Genomic DNA, 20,332 nt, shown 5'->3' with positions numbered 1-20,332 from the left:
TGAAGCGTCTGTGAGCTCACAGCATCATGCACACTGGATTATCAAAGCCCGGTAAAGTTTCCTTTCTGGACACAGAGGTAATTGTACAACTGTAATGTGAGACTATTTATAGTGGACTTTGGACTTTCATCCTCCTCTCCCCTTTCCCTGGCTTTTTCGCCCTCACACACACACACACACACACACACACACACACACACACACACACACACACACACACACACACACACACACACACACACACACGAATCATATTCAGGCTGACTGGTTCTCTCAGACCAGTGAGAGGTTGAAGCTGGACGGACCTGCAAGCTAAGCACATCCCTCAAATAGTCATAAGCACCTCTTCAGTAAATCCCTTCCACAGGCCCCGATGTGTGTGTGTGAGTGTGTGCGTGTGTGTCACAGACAGAGGTGAGATGAGATGCTTAAAATAGGACAGACAAAGGGATGGAGGGATGGCTAAAATGCTGTGATGTTGTGAGGATTTATCACACAACAGCGGCGAGTGGAGAGATGGATGGATGGATGATGGGAAATAGAAGGAGGATATGGATGAGACTGACTAAAGCACAGGCTGATGGAGTGTTTAGCTGGGTGACTGACTAAGCCATAAGTCTCCTGCGAGCCCTTATGCTCTCTCTCTCTCTCTTTATCTGTTCTATCCCTCTCTCAGCCTCTCTTTAAAATAACACTACGTTCTGTGTGGTGACAAGCCAGGATGAAATGATTGGCCCTTAGTTTTCCCCCGACTGCCCTCTCAGATAATCACTACACCTACTGGCTGCCTCCACATGCTGACTCTACTTTATTAAAGCCGATCTTTCAATACATTATGATACTGTGGTTAGGTGTCACTGCTTTGACGGGGCTGGGTTTGGAAATTGCAACTGTGTAGTCCTTCAACTTTTTGTGCCATACGAGTATATATCTCAAAACTTACTTTGATTAAAATGCTGCACTATGCAGCAGGAGACAAGCTAAAAGAGGGCAAAATACTCAGCAGGGTCTCTGGATCCAGCACTATGAGCGACCCTTTCAAATTAAACATAGTTATTTGATCCATTTGACCATGAAAGCTCAGTCTTGACCTTGGGAATGTTAAGTCAAGGTCTCTCAATTAGAAGTGAAAAGTGAAATTATTTCAATGTTTTTTATTTTTGATACATTGTTTTTGTAAGAATATTTATCAGTGCAGCTTTAATATGCTGGTGGCCATTAACTCCAGTCTGAACATCATCAAAAACCACACGCATCTTTTCATGCTTGTTCCTATATGATCCGACATTCAGAGGAAAACAGCAAATATACCACAGGACTATCACAAATCTGGAGGCTTGGATGTGCTAGAACAGTGGATGCACAGAAGTTAAGAACGTTCATGCAGATCTTCCATGTAGCTCCCCATGGGTTTAGGTTCTAGATGGGCTGCATTTGTGTTGTGTGTTATGAATATATGACGAGGTCTGCTGTCACTGACCCCACATGCTACATCATGCTGCTTGTTACTGAACTTTGAGTCAGATCTGAGTGGAAATGCATGTGTTTAACTTTCATATATCAGAAGTTCAAACCCTGCTAAAGGCTACGGGTGAACTGTGACTTTTCAGGCTTATGCAACACGACTTAATTAGAAACCTTTTGAGAGATGTTAGAATAGAAGTCCTTGCTTTTGTTTTCATGCAGTGTTCTGCAAATCATTCTGAAAACCAAGCCTCACTTTGAATGGCCCCTTATATACAGTAGCTTTAGAGTTAAAATATATATTGGTTCCACACTCTCTATGCCACATCACATCTGTTGATATGTGCAATGTTTTTTTGTTTTTTTTTTGCATTTAGCATAAATTTTTGTACTAAGCAGTTTTAAACTCAAATTGTCTACACACGTGCAGATCTGCATCACATTTGCTATACATATACATGTGCAACCCCCCCACTTCACACACATTCACACACATATACACACTCACACCCACCCACATGTCACTTTAATAGCTGTCATTGAGCGTCAGTGAAATGGCAGCAGAGTGGCTGCAGGCTGCCGTGGCTGATCTGAGCTCATTAGACCGGCGACTCAGACTGAGGGGATTCAGCGGGGATTTGTTACGCCACTACAGCACTCCTGCTCCGGCCAGGAGGTGAAATTAGGAGAGATGAAGTGAAGGATGAGGGAGAAGGTAAAGAGATGGGGTCAGAGGAGGAGAGCGGGACGAAATTGGGAGCAGAGTGAAGGAACTGAGGAAAAAGAGACGGGAGAGAAGGGAGGTGAAAGAAGATGAGGAAGGAAGTGAAGAGAGGCAGGGGAAGAGGGTGAAGAGGGGAATGTGAAGAGGAGGAGAGGAGAAATGGGGAGAGCCTAAGGATGACAGGAAGTCAAAGTGCAAATGAAAGACAAAGACGATAAGCAAGAAACTTGATGAGATACAAAAATAGGAGAAAAGACAGAGAAGAAAGTCATGAAGAGGCACGCAGAGGAGGAGAACAGTAAATAAGTGGAAAAAGATGGAGGCTGGATGATCTGATTAAAGGTGTTAAAAGAGAGAGAGGAGAAGAGGCGAAGTAGGAGTGGAGTAGATAGCAGGAGCTGAGAGGGTGCAAAGAGATAAGATGAAAACTTTATTGATCCCTGCAGGGCAAAGCAGCAACAGAAATGAGAAAAAAAAACAGGCAGAATAAAGATACGAGAGGAAATATGGGGTTTATAAACATGTACAACTCACAGCTTCAAAACTGCGGAAACTAATGAATGGAAATATGCAAAAGAATATGAATATGATGAAAAAGACCAAATGTTTAGAATTAATATCAGTTAATGTATGCACTTTATAGCAGAGAGAAATACGAGAGTGTGATAAGAGGCAATAGATGGAAGATGGAGCGCAAATGTGGCACAGGCAGTGAGAAATGTGCTGGTATTCCCATTAGCAGGTCTAGCAAGGGTCAAGCATTCACACATAATCATGTACAGAAATGAATTAAGAAGAGTACGAAATGCTGAGGTGGAAAAAAAAAAAAACGGGACAGAAATGAAGAGTTGCGAACGAGCAGAGGATAGGAATAAGAGGATGGGGAGGAAATGGAATGAAGACGCGAGGTGAAGATTGAAGAGGGATTTTCCAGTTGGTTACCCAGTCCCGACCACGTGTGAAATTTGCTCTGAACACCCGGTGGCGTTCAATCACCAGTCAAGTGAAGCAACAACGAAATTAACACCAAAGTAGAGAGGGAGAAATGGAGAGAATGAAAGAAACAGGAATAGGAAGAGGCAGACGGAGAAAACAGATGCATACATTTCACAGCAGTGTTCCTCATACAGTATGACGAAAACAGAGTGCAGCAAAATGCCTTATGGAACTATAGTACTCTTTATGAATGCAAATGAAATAATCAGCCAGTGAGGTGGTTAAAACCAACTTACTTCATTTAATTCCTTTGGTCACGTGTCATAGATATGATTCCAGTGCAGTCATTAATATTTCTCTGTTGTTTCTCCTTGTTTCCAAGGATTCATGCTTGTTTCTGTTAATGATTAAGACAAGACGCAATTTTATGTTCTTACGACTCAGTGTGTCTTCAAGTGTTAATCCCCTGAATAATGTGTTGTTGGTGCATTTGGCAATTGGTGACATGCAGTGTGTTTTTATAATCCAAACCTGTAATTTAATTTGTATCAGTGTGGGAGTAGAAAGCCAGGATGAACCATGTAGCCTACTCAAATTTCATTCAAGGACAATGCTGGTGGTATCTGATCTTATTTTTATATAATTAAAAGACTAACACCAGCAATGAATTTATCCTTCTTGCAAGTATTCCCTGTGTCACCACGGCCTGATGTGGCTGACACCTCTGTGCCATACATCTCCTTCGTTGTCCAAAAACCATTAAAGATGCGTAAAAGAGCCATACTATTATTACCACTGTATTAGTGGTAACACTGGTGGACCACATTACAGGCTAATTTGTTGAATTATAACCCGTATAGCTATGTTCATCTAATCCCACCAGTCTCCATTTTTCTGGTCATTTTTGTCACTATTTTTCTGGCTCTAGTGCTTGAAGGTGGCATCCTCATTCTTTAACCCCTCTACAAAGCTCTGACTGGTCAGAGGTCAAACAGTTTGAGGATGAATCCATTGTAGCTCTTTGAATGAATGAATGAATGAATGAATGAATGAATGAATGAATGAATGAATGAATGAATGAATGAATGAGTTTTTCTAAATGTGCCACAAAATGTTCTACTCCAGGGAAGCACGACTGTTAATTATTCTGTTTGTTTTTAAGTGTTCCTTAATTGAGCAATAAACAAGCAAACTGTGGCTCCTAATAACTTTTGAAATTATAAATCTTTCTCAGGGTTTCTTGACTTGGAAAGGCAGGCCGCTCATTTGATGGTAATTTCCCTGTTGCTTCACAATAAGAGAGACAGAAGAATGCAGTGAGACAAGACCAGAGAGCAAAGACTTACACAAAGTTAAATAACAAAGACAAAACAAGTAGAGAAGTGGAGATGAAATGCAGTCATGTCATTTATTTTTTTTTTTTTTGGTCTGATTTACTAGTCAGCTGACACGGAAAGCAATTCAGAGTGAGATAGAGATATGCAGTTAAAGTATACATACAGAGCATACGTATGGTTATAACATGACTGTAGATCAGAGAGAACATAGATAAAGGGGAACACAAAACATGTGGTTTCCCAAAGCAACACAGATACAGATGAAAACTGATTTTAGTTGAAAACATGTAATGCAAATTAAACAACTTGTATACAGACATAGCAAGAGACAGAGAGAGAGGGTATAAATAATATAATATATATATAAATAATACATCATCTCACTTTGAGTTTATTAAATACCTGCAGTGATCCACCTGCAGCAGAAACAGTAAGAAACTGTGCACATTCATGCACGAGGCACTTCACTGATTATTTAAATCTCCCGAAATGGCAGCAGGATCGCTCAGGATCTAATGTTAATTAATATCCTGTGCTCTTCTGCACATCCAAAAGGTTGCACACACACAGTCCAGGTTCATGGGGGTAAAGCAACCATCCTCATGATAAATCCTGAGCTCTGTCAGGGCTGTCAAAGAAAAATTCATTTCAGAAACTGAAGGTTTAATTCCCTCTGTCTCGTCAAGTTTCTAACTGCAGCTTTGGGTTTTGCTGCTTGAATGACCCACCTGTGAAATTACTGTGTGCATGGAAATGTTTAAAATGTCTGAAAGCAGTTTCTCTAATCATTAAAGTAGATCATTAAAGGAAACACTCAATATAGAAATCACATTGAAAACTCATGCTGCTCAACATAATTCAAAAGCATATAGCCTGCAGGGACCTGTCCAGGACAGGGTACATGCATCACTAATGAATAACTAAAAAGGGAGGAAAGAGGGAAAATAAGAATAAAAAAGCCAAACGTGTAACTATATATATATATATATATATATATATATATATATATATATTCATTAAATAATAAAGCCAGCACACATAATTAAACAAAGCTTTGTTGTAAGAAGGGAATTTACACAGCTAATCTGCTGTAACCAAGTCAGGTTTAACCTTTTCCTTTGACCCTCAAGGTACAGTCACCTCAGCCTTCTGTCCAATAAAATTACTCTGTCGTCCTTGAGAGGATGCTGCAGTTTGTAGTCTGGTTATATCTTGTGCTGAAAAACGTTAGGGAACAGTGCAAGATTAATAATGTCTCTCATGACCCCTCTACAGTATGTTGTACAACACTTAGCCATCCCCCAGCATCATCACAGGACACACAACCTGGAATTCATCTGTCATACAGTTGAAGTGAATAGGGATATTCACAGAGACAGCTGCTAATGTCAAGATGTGAACTTTCCTCCATGTTTTATATCTGTTTGGTGGAGATGTATTGCTGCATGTAAAGGAAAGACAGCAGAATGGGTCAAACAACAGGGAATACAGATCCTGTTTCTCAGTCCGCTGCCTTTGAGATGTTGCATGTTGCACATCAATAAACAATGCAGTGCCACCATGGTGCCATTGACCCAGTGTATGTAAGACATGCATGCATTGGTTTAAGTATGCTGGATGAGATGAAGGGCAGTGATACTGTTGGTGTAAACTGTGAAGAAGTTTCAGATGTTTTCCTGCGTGCTTCCAATGACCAGCGTTCGACTCGCTGACAGGTTTATGTCCCTCTCAGCAGTTCATGTATCCGTGATGACAAAGAGCGGCATGCCATTTCTTTCTCTCCAGCCTCGCTGTAAAAACACTTGCAGCCACTTTTATGGACTCATTAACAAAACTGCGGAACAATCAATGAAAACAGCTTCCTTTTCAGGGCTCTCACTGCTGCTCTCTCTTGTTGCCTGTCCACCATTATTCTGTGAGTGCTGCCTCTGTTTTGCATTTGTTTGTCTACATATCATTTTTTGTGTGGCACTGTCGATAAGCGGTCATTTGTTCAGAAATATTGTTGCTGGGAGGGGTATGGGGGCTTCTGTCTGCCAGTATGCCTGTTTGGGTGCTGGGAGGATGGAGGAGATGACTGTCAGCTTCATCACCATGTGTGGTTTGACTGGAGTGAGGCACTGCATCTGGGATTACTTAGTCTGACTCAACAGATGTTTCACAGGGAAAAATGGGGATTTCTACTCCCGTTTCTGAGCTGGCAGATGGGAAACTCCAATTTTTTGCTCACTTAATGCTTCACCTTCACTCCCACGTTGTTACCACTCGACTGACTGCCGCCTGCATCCCATGAGGCCTCCAAGCAATAACATCAGCAGATGCAAACTGACTTCCCTGGGTATAAAGTGAATAGTCCACCTTAGAAAGACATGAAATCCCATACTCAGTGTCATATTCAGTCTTGTATTAGATATACAGGAACATGAGAGGAAAGGTCTGCCTTTGAAAAAGAACTATATTTCCATATGTGATGGAATCTAGGAAAGCCTGTCGGATGTCGCACTGGTGAAAATAGGTCGAAAGTCGAAATATTGGTGAAATTGGGTTTTTATTAAATAATTATTTTGTCTTATTATCTTGTCTATCATTCCTGAAAATATTTCATTGTATTTCGCTTGTTTAATATGTTAAAAACATTATTTGAATTAGGCACTCTGTTTGTCGTTATCTCTACAAATGAAAAACGATCAGCACATGAAATCCGCCCATAACTTGTTAGTCTACATAGCCTAAAAAGACGGTTTATCTGTCATAGTTGGGGTGACCAGATGTCCCACTTTGTGCAGGACAGTCCTGCAAATTGTGAGGTTGTTGCAAATTGTTATTGACAGTGCCACAATGTCACAATTTGCAGGGTGTGTGAAAAGTAATGGAAATGCGTGGCTGTCCTGCACAAAGCGGGACATCTGGTCACCCTAATCATAGTAAACCACATAACATGAAGATGAAGTCATATTAATGTGCATTTTTGCGCAAAGAGAGAGATGTAGAAGCTTCACAGACGGAGAGGGTTTGAGGTAACTGGTTGTGTTCTGATTTAGAATCCTTGTTTTTAAACCTGTTTTTCTCAAAATTTTTCTGAAAACAGATTTGAAAAGAGCTTGAAATAAGCTTCTAGGTGATATTAAAATCTCCAAAAGGTGTTAAATTTCGAGATGTTTTCCTAGATCCCATCACATATTTATATATATATACACCTTTCAGAAAGGCTCTAAGTCTGTTTCCAAGGGTTGGAGAGTATTAGTGCATATGTGAAACATTGGGTAAAGTCTTTTATGTCTCCAGAGGGAGCTCTGTGAAGTCTGATAAATAATGTCCCCAAGTAGTGTCACTTGAGACAGCCTCAGCTCGGGCTTGACTAGTTCAGAAGTTTGGAAAAGAAAAAAGTCTGTCAGTGTGGAGTTAGAAAGAAGTGAGCTTACCAGACCTCTGTAGTAGCTCTTCATCTCTGGCACAGGCTAGAGGCTCCAGGCTAAATTAGCTGTTATTGGCATAACACACCCCAGTCTCTCATTCAACTGTCGGCAGTGGAGTTGCATTGTGTTTTTTTTAATTGTCCATATTGATTCTGACAATGATTGAGGAGTTCAAAGCTAAATGGTTGAAGTACTTTTAAAACTGCGTTGAATTAGGCTTGCTGTGATCATGCCAGTGCTCTCTTTAAAATAACTACAACTGTGTGCTTCTAGTTATTTCTGTCACTCATAAGAAGCTGATAAAAAATAGGGTTTCAGTGCATGGCTGCACGGTGGCACAGCAGGTAGTGCGCGTGCCTCACAGCAAGAAGGTCGCAGGTTCGATTCCCGGGTTGGGCCTTTCTGTGTGAAGTTTGCATGTTCTTCCCGTGCATGCGTGGGTTCTCTCCGGGTACTCCGGCTTCCTCCCACAGACCAAAAACATGCTCATTAGGTTGATTGGTGACTCTAAATTGCCCCTAGGTGTGAGTGTGAGCGTGAATGGTGTGTATATGTGCCCTGCGATCGGCCGGCGACCAGTCCAGGTTGTACCCCGCCTCTCGCCCGTTGACAGCCGAGATAGGCTCCAGCCCCCCTGCGACCCCAAAAGGGATAAGTGGCATAGAAAATGGATGGATGGTTTCAGTGCATTTAAGTTAAGCTAGAAGAAAGATGCTAGACATTTCCCAGAGATTTTCTTTTGTTCTTTTGTGATCCAAAGCACGGCTGCATGAATATCTTGGTAATTTCCGAGTTCCAACAACCTGTGATGTTTGAGACTGTGTATTTTTTCCATCAATATACAGAAGCTGTGGGTATATTCCACTGGTTTCCTCATTTGACATGATCCAAAGGGACCATTTAGCATGCTTCAGTTTGCTAAAAGTAAAAGAGGTTTAGTAGGCAATTCTTCTGTGTCCCTGAACAAATAACAAAAAAACTGCTGACTTTTAAAGGCGGCCGACGAAGCAGTTTTTCCTCTGGCATCAACATGGCAGCTAACATGATTTTGCACGATGAATATGGATTTTATAAGGCTCTCAAATACACAATACAAGAAAACAATTACATGTTTTTTGTTTTTTTTTTACGCGTTGTTTGATATATTTTACACCATTCTTACATGTGACCAATGTTGACGACACGACATAGGATATGAGGCAAAGTATAAACTGAACTTATTCGATTTTTTCAAGATTTCTTTCTTTTTTACCCAAGGGTGCAGATGTATAGATTTTCCTGTCTTCAGCAAGACAGTTGGTTGTGTGTGTGTGTGTGTGTGTGTGTGTGTGTGTGTGTGTGTGTGTGTGTGCATTTGAAAGACAATTACAACCTGAGAGGCGGCCTATCACAGGAAATGAAATGACTTGTGATTTTTTCTTTGGCATTATTGAGTGTTTATGTTTGTGTTATTCTGTGTGTGCGTGTGCATGTGTGTGTGTGTTTGTGTGTGTGGTCACTATAGCAGGTGTGGGGTGGTATGTGAAAAGCTGTGCTTACTACACCAAATACAGACACTGTTGCTTTGTGATATATGAAACAGATGAGTGAAGTTGATTGGACCTGATGTGCCCAGGTTCACCTCAGTGTTTGGAGAAACAGAAGTAAGTCAGTGAGAACAGGAAACATTATAGTAAACATACATACAGTATGGATTGCTGATTTTACCTGTTACTGATACAGCCTATACATTTGTCAACATGGATGCTTTTTCTGAATGTTGGACCAGAGTGCACCTGAATGATCTGAGATCTGTTATTCACAGTCAGAGGTCAGAGAGAACTCCTATTGGAAGAAAGGTCATGTGCACGTATCATAATAACGTTGTTAGCCAGTAACAACAAGCCATTTTTGTCCTAAGGAGGCTGATGAAAGAGCAGAGAGGCATGTGGCTTTGTTGCAGGCTGTGCAGGTGGATGTGCTCCCCTCAACCATGGTTAGAGACATAAGTTGTTATCCAGTCTCCCTGCATATGTCTCGTTATGTGTCAAAATGCTTTTCTTCTGATGGTGGTAAACACCTGTGCTTTAAATGGAAAGCATTACCAGAGTAAACCAACTGTAGTACATGTGGAAGCAGAACAGTAGTAGTAGAGAGAGGTTGGACAAATACGTAAGTTGACTCAAACAAACTTTTTGTGAAAATAGTGTCCATGTGGATGAGTGTTCCTGTTGAGTGCAGTTGATATATTAAGTATTGAAGTATCAAAAAAATCCTTTAAACCCTAACCCTAACCCTTCTCTCTGCTGTGAAGATTGCAAAATATTCTGTTTTACTGTACAGTCTGATTGTGCAGCTATGTTTCTCATTAAAACCACCCCCCTGACTTCAAACAGAAGTAGAACACATGATCATTGCGGGTGAATTTAGGTCTTCACTAACATATGGCAGGCAGATTTGGGCACAGGGATAGACCAACCAAACACAGCAAGAAAGAGGAAGAATCAGGTGTGTAAAGTTGGATTCCAAGAGTGGAGGGCAGGTTTGTAATGAGAATGCACAAAAATACAGTGCAGTGGATGATGAGCATGTTGGGTTAGTTCCAGGAATGAGAGGCTAGCGGGCAGAATGATGTCAGAGTGATGTTCTGATTTCATTAAAAAAAAGAACATGTTCAATTTAGCACAAAACACTTAGTTTTGAAATTGATCATCATGCTTTCTACAATAATGGTAATCCAACTAAGACAATGAAAATGTTACATAAGTTGCTTTGTAACCTTTGCACCGACCACACTGAAAAATAAGGATTCCTTTACTTGATATGGGCCTGATACTTGGATCATTACGTATCATGTCCTCATTTCCATCTTCACTCTAAAGGCACTGTTCTTTGCTGCAGTACCTTATGCCAATGGTATATATCAGGGTGTCATCTACATACATCATGAATTCAGCATCACTGCAAATTGACAGGAGATCATCCATGTATGCACTGAAAAGCCTTGTGGCACTCTCACAGTGCAGGGTTTTAAAGGTGATTGTATATTGTTTGCCTGCACACACTTATGACGGCCACTTAGGTAGGATTAAAGAATTAAATCTAGTTTTGGATTGTTGTCTATTTGTCTACTAAATCTAGTTTAGTCCATCCTTTATCTAGATTTGTTTTAATAACTTCAAGGAAATAGCATCATGCTGCTTCAGTTGAACTGCTTTTTTTTTTGTCTCCTGGAAACAAATTACATGGGATGTGAAAGGGCCTGGAATCAAGGTGTCCAATCAGTTGTTCTGCTACAACATTTTCAACGACCTTTGAGATGACGGGGAGTATGCTGATGAGTTTCTAATTGCTTATCTCCTGTTCGTCTGCAGATGTAAGCTCAGGTGTTGTTGTAGCTGGTTTCAAGGAACTGGGGAAAGTGCTCTCATGAACAGATGTGTTTATTATTTGAGTTAAATGTGAAGAAATAGTTTATTTGTTATTTATTTATTTTGTTTAGAAATGTAGTATAGACCGTTCTGTCCCTACAGGATTTGTTAACCTTTGTCTCATTTACTGGTGTCGCTGTCAAAGCACATCTGCCATAAACTGAAACTCTGTGAGTTGTTCAGTTCTTGAGATGACTCATCTGTTTAAATGTCCACCAAATGTCCCCTTCAGTTTTGATTGAGGATGCAAACCCTGGCCTGAAGTGTCAGAGTCTTTATGGCGACAAGCCACCTTGAACGCCTCCATGTCACTACAATACGGTACGAAAAATTTAGCAGTTCATTCACTCATAAAAATGTTGCTTCTGGACATGATCCAGGAAAAAAAAAAAAAAAAAGATCTTTGTCACCACAGTGTTATGAGAATGTACTGTGTGCATAAACAGAATTTCTAGGAGACCAGGTCATTACCTGGTAAAGCAAAAGGTTTTTAAGTGTCTGCAAAGGGGAGTAACTGAATCAAACTGCAACAGACTATGAAATACCAGACTTCCTGACCCAAATAATATATTACTTACACTGTATATTGAATATATTACTTACTTTTTAACACACTTTGCTCGGTGTGTGTGTATGTGCGTGCACATGTATCACTCAAAGTCCCCTGAACATAAATCATTAAATTTTAGGATGAAGACTTGGTTTAAGTTTAAGATGAGAGACGCAGAAACACCACTGTGTGTGTGTGTGTGTGTGTGTGTGTGTGTGTGTGTGTGTGTGTGTGTGTGTGTGTGGGTGTGGTGTGTGTGGGGGGGGGGTGGGGGGTGGAGGGGGGGTGGATGTTTTGACTGATACATGAACTCATATCCTAGTTTCAGGTTCTAACTTTCCCCTGTTATCATGTTTCTCTAATTACCTCCAGTTTGCTTGTGAAGCATGCTAAATTACCCATGATCCCTCTCTCACACACAGATAGAAAGTGGGAGCATAAGCTTCTTGTCTGTGTATCTGTATATCACACACTGCAGTTTGATCTATATCTCCTGCGGTCTTTGTTCTACTTTTCTCCCCATTATGTTTCTCCTGGTGCTGATGTTGTAAATGTCTATACGTCTTGTTTCATACCTGCCTGCCACTCATTGCCTGCCTTTCTGTCTGGGAAGTGTGTGTGTATACTGGAGAACGGGGTGTGTGCTTCAAAACCGAGCTCCGTCTAGCCCCAGTGTATCACCGTGTACATGTGTGTAATCACATAATATTTTCCTTAAGGTGTCTCAGCTCATTGAAGTGTGTGTGCATGTGTATGTCTGCTTGTGCATAGGTGTGTATGTGTGTGTGTGAAAATAGTATATTTTTGTTAGCTGACTAGACAACTTGTCATGTCAGTGTGTGTGTTTATGTGTATGTGTGCAGGTAAATAGGATTTCCTCAGTGTATGAAATCTGAAGGTGAGCTCATCCAGGTGGAACATTGACTCCTAAGCAGTGTGAAAAAAACACAAAAACACACACTGGGGATGACAAGCCGTCATGTTCTACATCACACATGCACACACACCGATGTACACACTTCATAAACAACAACAACAACACACACACACACACACACACACACACACACACACACACACACACACACACACACACACACACACACACACACAAGCACATATTTTCTCCTGAAAATATCTCCTGTCTGGTCCTTTGATGCAAGAAATAAATTTGGATTTGTTTCAGTGTTTTGTTTTTTTTTAACTAACCTGTATTTTATTTAGGTTTTATACTGAGTAAGGGAACTGTTGTGAATTTTGTCCTATTTACTTTTTTTTTTTTTTAACCGATATAATGCTTTCCTCCCTTAACTGATATTTTTATTTATTGCATAACAGTTGGCTTCCTTGCACAAATGTGACTTATATGAATCGTTTCCTTCATACGGAGTCCGGAATGGGAAAAAAAAAAAAAAAAAAAAAAACTTTTTTGTGTTCTCTCACAAAAATTTTGTTTTACATCAAGAAATATTTTTCTTGTCTTCCACCAGCAGAAACAACAGTTGTGTAACACATGCTGCATCGTGTTGCATTGCATCATTTGATACCATAAATCTCACCAGACAAGTGATACTCAAGGTGGAGTAGCTCGAATGAATGATTGTGATAAATAGCTCCTTTTTTGGAGAGTTAATGCTTGTCAACATGGGAAATACAACAAAGGCATACCTTGAAACTTTAATGTGTGTGTTCACATGCAGCCAGTGTGTGGAGTTGCAATGAAAATAATGTGTGGGAGATTTGACATGCAGGATAATCCACAGATGTGTGTTGCTTCTAACACTTCTGGCCCAAATCTTTCAGGAGCGTAAACATTTTTCTGACAAGCAACTAACCAGAAATATGGCACAAAAACTGCACAGAGGATACACCAAACTACTCATCATTACTAATACTTTACCCTCACAATATCATTCAAAATGTAGATGAAGCATAGGTAAAAAAAAAAAAAAATCCAGGCAATCAAAATATTCCTAATTTGTACTTCATCCTACTCAGGTATTGCACTAGATGACAAGAACACCAAGATTGGACGATTGCGCAAATCTCACACATTATGTCCAATGATGTTTCTTGATTAAAATAAATTTGTCTTCTTAAACTTTTAAAAGATATTACTTTCTACAATGTTTGCATGGCATCTGTGATATGGTTAAAGATATGGTTAAGGGGATGTGGTTACATTAATTGCAGATCTGTGACAGGACACACATCTCAGACACGTTACGCACCCATCCCCATCCACCACCTCGACTTTCTGCTTTGCTTCATGAAGGGCTCTGTACTTCTTACAGTAGCACTGAGCATTGTCATTTAAAACCTTGCCAGAATATCCACTTTTATTCTGAACACCTGGGCCTTATAGTCTAAGTTTTATTGCTGCTGATGGTACGCATCCAAGTCTACGACTTTCCCAGAACGATCCCATCTCGCTATCACGGAGTAGCTCTGGAGGGCATTCGGCATTAAGGGTTGGGAATAAAATGAAACTGTTGGACAAACCTGTCACACTCGACCATAACCACAAAACATCTGTCAGCATGCATCCTGATAGACACTTTGCTTGTTAGCTGTTGAGCAATAGTACCTACTCTCATGCGCCATAAATAGATATTATGCTCCTCTTTAACTGATTGATGTGTGCGCATATGGGTAGAACACAAATGAAACATCCTTCTGCTTCCCTTCATCTTTTAATGTATTGCAGGAGACCAGAAAAAAAGTGAAAACAACTGAATATTTAGATTTTGTCTGAATGCTGATTGTTGCTTTGTTTCTGTGTTGCAGGGCACAGACTTTGGACTGAACCAGACTCCTCCCAAGTATAACCACTACAGCCACTGCACTGCTACTCCTGCTTCCACCGCAGCACATGGCAGTCTGCTCACCTCAAAATGATGGCAACGCTCATCACTGACTGGCTTGTCTACCTTTTGAGAAGTGGAGCTTAAATATGGTATCTTTACTGTTTTTTTCTTCATTGCAGTGGTTGCTGAGAGGACCTTTTTGAGGAATATTTTCCATATTGTGAGGAATATTTCTCAGATTTTGTTTCACCAAGCTAGAGGAAATTGATGGCTGCTACATTTCCACCGGATTAGCAACCACGACCTTCATCTGCTCCGGGGTTACCCACTTGCTTATGCCTGTGAGTGAATGTGATTTTAGTGTGATTGTGTGGTTGGGTTTGCATCTGCATGGCGTACGTGAGAGATAGGAAATAAGGATTTTCTTACTTTGCAAAGACAAGAGTGGACAGAAAGAAGTTGAAAACAAGGAGTAGCAGCTATGTCCCAGTGGAGGCACCATTCGAGGACTGGGTGTCGGCTACTTCAGACTGCCAAGAGCAGGAAAAGGATGATGGCATACGTAGGGCTTGAAGGTTCCTTAAGCGCCGGCTGGTGGGTGTCCTCTCTAATATGGCTGGGGCTGCTACTGCTGCAGGCATCTCTGGCTGCTGTGTCGGCTCAGAAACTTGATGAGAATGACCCGGTGGTCACCACCACTAATGGCAAGCTGCGAGGCGTTAAGAAGGAGCTCAACAATGAGATCCTGGGTCCAGTCGTGCAGTTTCTGGGTGTCCCGTATGCTGCTCCACCCACTGGTGAGCGTCGCTTTCAGCCACCTGAGCCACCAGCATCATGGCCGGAGATCCGCAACGCCACACACTTTGCCCCAGTTTGCCCTCAGAGCATCGTGGAGGGCCGTCTGCCAGATGTGATGCTGCCAGTGTGGTTCACCAACAGCATTGATGTAGTGTCCTCCTACGTCCAGGACCAGAGCGAGGACTGCCTCTATCTCAACATCTACGTCCCCACTGAGGATGGTGAGTTAGCCTGTGGGCTCAGGGGGCAGGATGACTGTGGGGACAGTGGGGTGGGGGGAATGAACCCACAGCCTTCTGGTAGCGAGAAGAGTAGGTTGTCGGGGTGTGTCTTACCTATGTGAGAGTGCATTTCTGTCTGTCCCTGTCAGTCTGTCAGTAGCGGGAAAGCATGACTTTGTGCATGTTCTATGTGCATGACACTGCTAATACATGAGTGCACATGAGTGTGTGAAAGTGGTTTTGTGGAAGAGAGAACAATATGCATGTGTGTACAGATGAGTGTGGCACATCCATCGAGGCCAGTTGAATCACTTTTCATTCCATTCGATAGCTGCCTCAACCTCCTTCTTTCCATTTTCTATACTTTCTCTCCTCCTCCTCCCAGTTAATCCTCTAACTCTTTCTCCTCTTATCCCCTGCTCCTTTTTCTCCTCCTTGCCTTATTCCTCTTCCTCTGAAGACTCCATCCTCTCTGTCATGTCTATAGCTCATTGTGCTCAGCTACAATGGCCACAGTTCATTAAACAAGACAGTCGTCAAGATCATCACCGATTGATTTGGCTGACTGGCTGAATGACTGGCTGGCCGACTGGTAGACTGAATACTGCGCTGATTGAGCTGGTGTGATGGTGTGATTCATTCTTCCCCTCCGTCTTTATGTCTCCCTTTCCCTCCTCTTCCTTCTTTTTCAGTCAGTCAGCTTTGTGTGTGTGTGTGTGTGCGTGTGTGTGCATGCCAGCTCCTGTGTGCATTGCGCGTCCAGGGGCTCCATGTTATTCTTTAGTCTTTTATTCATTTTACAGTCAAAAGAATATCCAAGGAATGTGCCAGGAAACCGGGCAAGAAAATATGTAGACAAGGAGGTATGTATGATCTGAACGCAACCTATACAATGCCACAGACAGAAGAAACACCCTGAAAATGCGAAGAAAAAAAAAGAAGAACGGTAATTCAGCAGAGAGCAATTGTGGGATCAAGATCTACGAATTATTCAGGTCCAAAATTCAGGGAATCTGCAGGTTTTTAGAATGCTAAATTTAAGAGACAGGACCTTTTTGAACACTACCTACAAGTGAATTTAAGTTTTAAGAACCAAAGTAGGAACAACTAAGCTGTCAAAAGCAGTCTTCCTCCGACTGAACAAAGCTAATGCAATTGAGAAAGTGTAAGTGAACAGAGCAGGAAAGACATTTTCAGATTTGTCACTCTTGGTAAGGAATCCTGCAGATAGCAGCAATAACATATTTGCAACTCAAACCCTGAATTAGCCGTTTAATTTGTAGACCTTGTGATGGGGGCGTAATGGTGAGGTCTTGTTGCACCACACACACTGGTTTATTGATGTGCGCTCACATTGGTGGGCAAGGTTGGACGATTTGATTGGCTGCCAGATCTGGGGTCAAAAGGTGTGTAGCAATCATGGTTGATGTGTGCGGAGATAGCAGCATATTAGATCAGGCACACGGTCACAAACACACATACACACACTCACGGTGATGTAGCTGTATGCAGTGTTAAACAAGATGAGCTCAGGCTGGACCTTGACTGTGTAATCTCCATTAAAAGAAAGCAGAGCTGTGCTCAGGTTGGCTCAGGCTACTGTATCAAGCACTGTTTCATCAAGATAATGCCCCCCCCGTCGTCTCTCTCTCCCTGTCTCTCAGCCTGTCCATCCCTGGATGTGCGCATGTTCTTGTGTGTACTCTATGTTTGTGTGCAAGTGTGTGTGTGTGTGTGTGTGTGTGTGTGTGTGTATATATTAGTGCGAAAGAGAGAGAGAGAGAGAGAGAGAGAGAGAGAGAGAGAGAGAGAGAGAGAGAGAGAGAGAGAGAGAGAGAGAGAGAGAGCGACTGATGCTGACAGTGTCCTTGATAAGGTCTGGGTGTTAATGTCATTGTTTTGGCAGCAGCCTGCGTTATCACTTAGTGTACATTCCTCCTCTTCGTACTACACAGAATCATGTAAACATTAACCTCGCTGCTCTTCGTACTTTGTGTTGCACACACAGAGGGGAAATGCATTTAAACTGGGAGATTATAGAAGCTTACATATTAGTCACACAACGTGGAGAATCGTCATTATAAAACCAGGACCCAGACAATCTTGTGGATTTATTTTTTTCATTCTATGGCATGGAGAGATTAGGTTTACAAAACAATGTATCTTGCACAAAAAAGAGAAGATTGTGGATCTGTGGCCTTTCTGCTTTGCTTGGATTTGTTTCTTTGGCTTGTGTTGACTAGCTGCTGGCTCTGCGTAGGGCAAAAATGACTAGTTCGTGAAATGTCAGGGATCCTCTTAACTTTATATACAGCACTCTCACAGAGTGCACTTCATTAGGCAAAGCTCAATGCAGTTGGTCTTCTGTTCTATATAGCAGTCCATAGGTAATTACAGTGGACATATATTAACTTAGAATGAGTGCATGAAGGGCAATGTTTTTGTATGCTATGTAATGTGAACAATCATTTCTGTATGTTCCTCACATTTAAGTGTGAAATGTACTAGTCATTTGTATTATGGGATTTAGTGTCAAAAGTCCACCGGAAATTATGCTTTTACCTCTACTTTTTACAAACTGCGCTGTCAGAAGACTCATTTCAGCTAATTTGTGTGCAAATAGAAGCTTAATAGAATTATTACAGACAGATTACAAATTAAAGGACCTGAGTAAGAGAAACACAATGAGTGCAAATGCTTCGAGGACACTAAATGGTTGGAGTATGGAAACTGATTGGATAGGCTATGACCTTCACAGTCACTGGGTTCATATTAATCAAATCAAATTTTGGACTTGTGAAAAATAGAAGTAATAAAAAACCTTTTATTTGACTTTTACTTCTATTTGCAGACTTAAAAATAAGTGCTATTCTTGTGGGTTTAAAATGCCGGACCCTGGGGGTTCTCCTAGGCTGGTTAAGCTCGTCAGGGTCTTAGAGGGCTGCAGTACAGAGACAGAGGTGATCACACATGTCCTGAGAGATCTTTTGGAATGGCAGTACGATACAGCACTGGTCATTATAAATACCTTACCTCATCTGAAGCAGCTATTTTCAGAAAAAGGTTGTTTTAGCGTATCAGTTGCAGCTTCTGCTTCCTTGTAAGCCGTTACCTAAAAGACACACTCTTGATAAAATGTTACACCTGATACACCTGAACAGGATAACTTCCACACCTTGTCTAAGAACAAGTCAGGTGGGCCAGGTGAGCCCCTCCAAGCAGATGGGTACACTCCTGACATCTAGTTAGAAACATAAGACCACTGGGGAAATAAATAACGTGGACATATATACAGTATATATATACAGTATATATATGTGAAATGAAGTCATTTTCTGTGCCAGCCCATTATATCCAATAATTACACTCTTATCGGATTTCACACCTCACTATATACTTCCATTGCCAACTTTCAGTGCTAATACAGGAGGCACTGTGCTTTGATTAAATCAGATTAGATTAGATTGAACTTGATTGATTTACATATATCACAGCAGAATTTATTTTAATAAAACTTTATTTAAATATAGCACAGCGGAAATTAAGAGGTGGGGCTGCTGGATGGGTGTGTTCTATGTCAGGCTTCATCCAGGAGAGTTTGTCTCCTCTTACAGACCTGTAATTATATTTGCCTTTTCATTGACTGAGGCAAGAATTTATCTATCTATAATCTATCTATATAACCACATTTTTATTTAATGAAACATATCTTTCCTAACACTGTCTTCACTATAGCTTGTCATATTTCGTGTAGTTGGTATGCACAAATATTGTAGCTAACAAGAATTTTCAAAAATGTTGGCCCTGAACTGGGAAGTAGTGATGTTGTTTTGAGGAATGTAGCTTATGCCACAAACATCTCATATAAGCCTACACTTTCTAATGCGTGTTTCCAGCCAAGCAATATACTGTGGCACAAAGATTTCATCAATATTTCTTTAGAATCATGAAAGGATTATCATGTGAACATCCCCAGTGAAGATCTGCAGAAACAAGATGGTGTAATTGAGTCACTACCCAAGGGCTCTTATAGAGACAAAAGGGGTCCGTAAGTGCATCTATTGAGGTGTTCACTGAGTGTGTGTATTGGCTGATGTAATGTTCAGTGGGTGCAGACTACAGCAGTAACAACATACAGCATTATAGAGGTTTCCTTTACAGATGCAGAACCCATTTCTGATGATACTCTCAGCAGTTCTGTCATTATCATTATCATGTAGCACAGTGTAGTCAGTGGTGCATGGTGAGTGGACAGATCATGGTGAGTGACTGGGCAATTTCATGGCTAGATGTGACATATCTATTTGGTAGCAGTGTTGGATAGGAAAAAATAGACAATTAGCCATTGTGGAGACTCAAATTAGTCATGATCGGTCAAATCAACTGTGTTCTGTCTTTTTAAAAGTGGCACACAGCACTGCGACTCTTTTGTGATGAAGAGAACAGTCAAGAGTTGATGCAATACGACAGTAGAAAAGCTTTTTTCTTGGCGTCCTTGAGCTACAGATGCAGAATCATCATGAGGGAATTTGAAGAACTTCAGATTTTGTTTGCTCGGGCAGAAATTCTGAAGTTCTGTTAACAATGCTCCCATGGATTTAAAGATCCATTGATCAATGACAAGGTTGAGCAATTATTTAGACAGAGCCAGAGAGAACTGGTGGAGGAC

The 20,332-nt window shown here is 41.1% G+C and overlaps 1 protein-coding gene across 3 annotated transcripts in view; it reads left to right on the top strand.

The window, feature by feature from the left end:
- The window catches only part of nlgn1 (neuroligin 1), a 316,065-nt gene that overhangs the window by 14,874 nt on the left and 280,859 nt on the right, over nt 1-20,332 (top strand). For 2 of the 3 annotated variants that reach the window (XM_070960106.1, XM_070960104.1), the window contains exon 2: nt 14,625-15,663. In XM_070960106.1, coding sequence (XP_070816207.1) covers nt 15,126-15,663 — 538 coding nt within the window. In that variant the 5' untranslated portion in view covers nt 14,625-15,125. Of the gene's footprint in view, nt 1-14,624; nt 15,664-16,466; nt 16,527-20,332 lie in introns of all 3 variants that reach the window. The other variant, XM_070960103.1, reaches the window with a different exon arrangement.

This window comes from Chaetodon trifascialis, chromosome 4 (genome assembly GCF_039877785.1).
Source record: "Chaetodon trifascialis isolate fChaTrf1 chromosome 4, fChaTrf1.hap1, whole genome shotgun sequence".
Taxonomy (NCBI): Eukaryota; Metazoa; Chordata; class Actinopteri; order Chaetodontiformes; family Chaetodontidae; genus Chaetodon; species Chaetodon trifascialis.
Note: the sequence above shows the minus strand (reverse complement) of the source record. Positions and strands in the feature narration are given on the sequence as shown.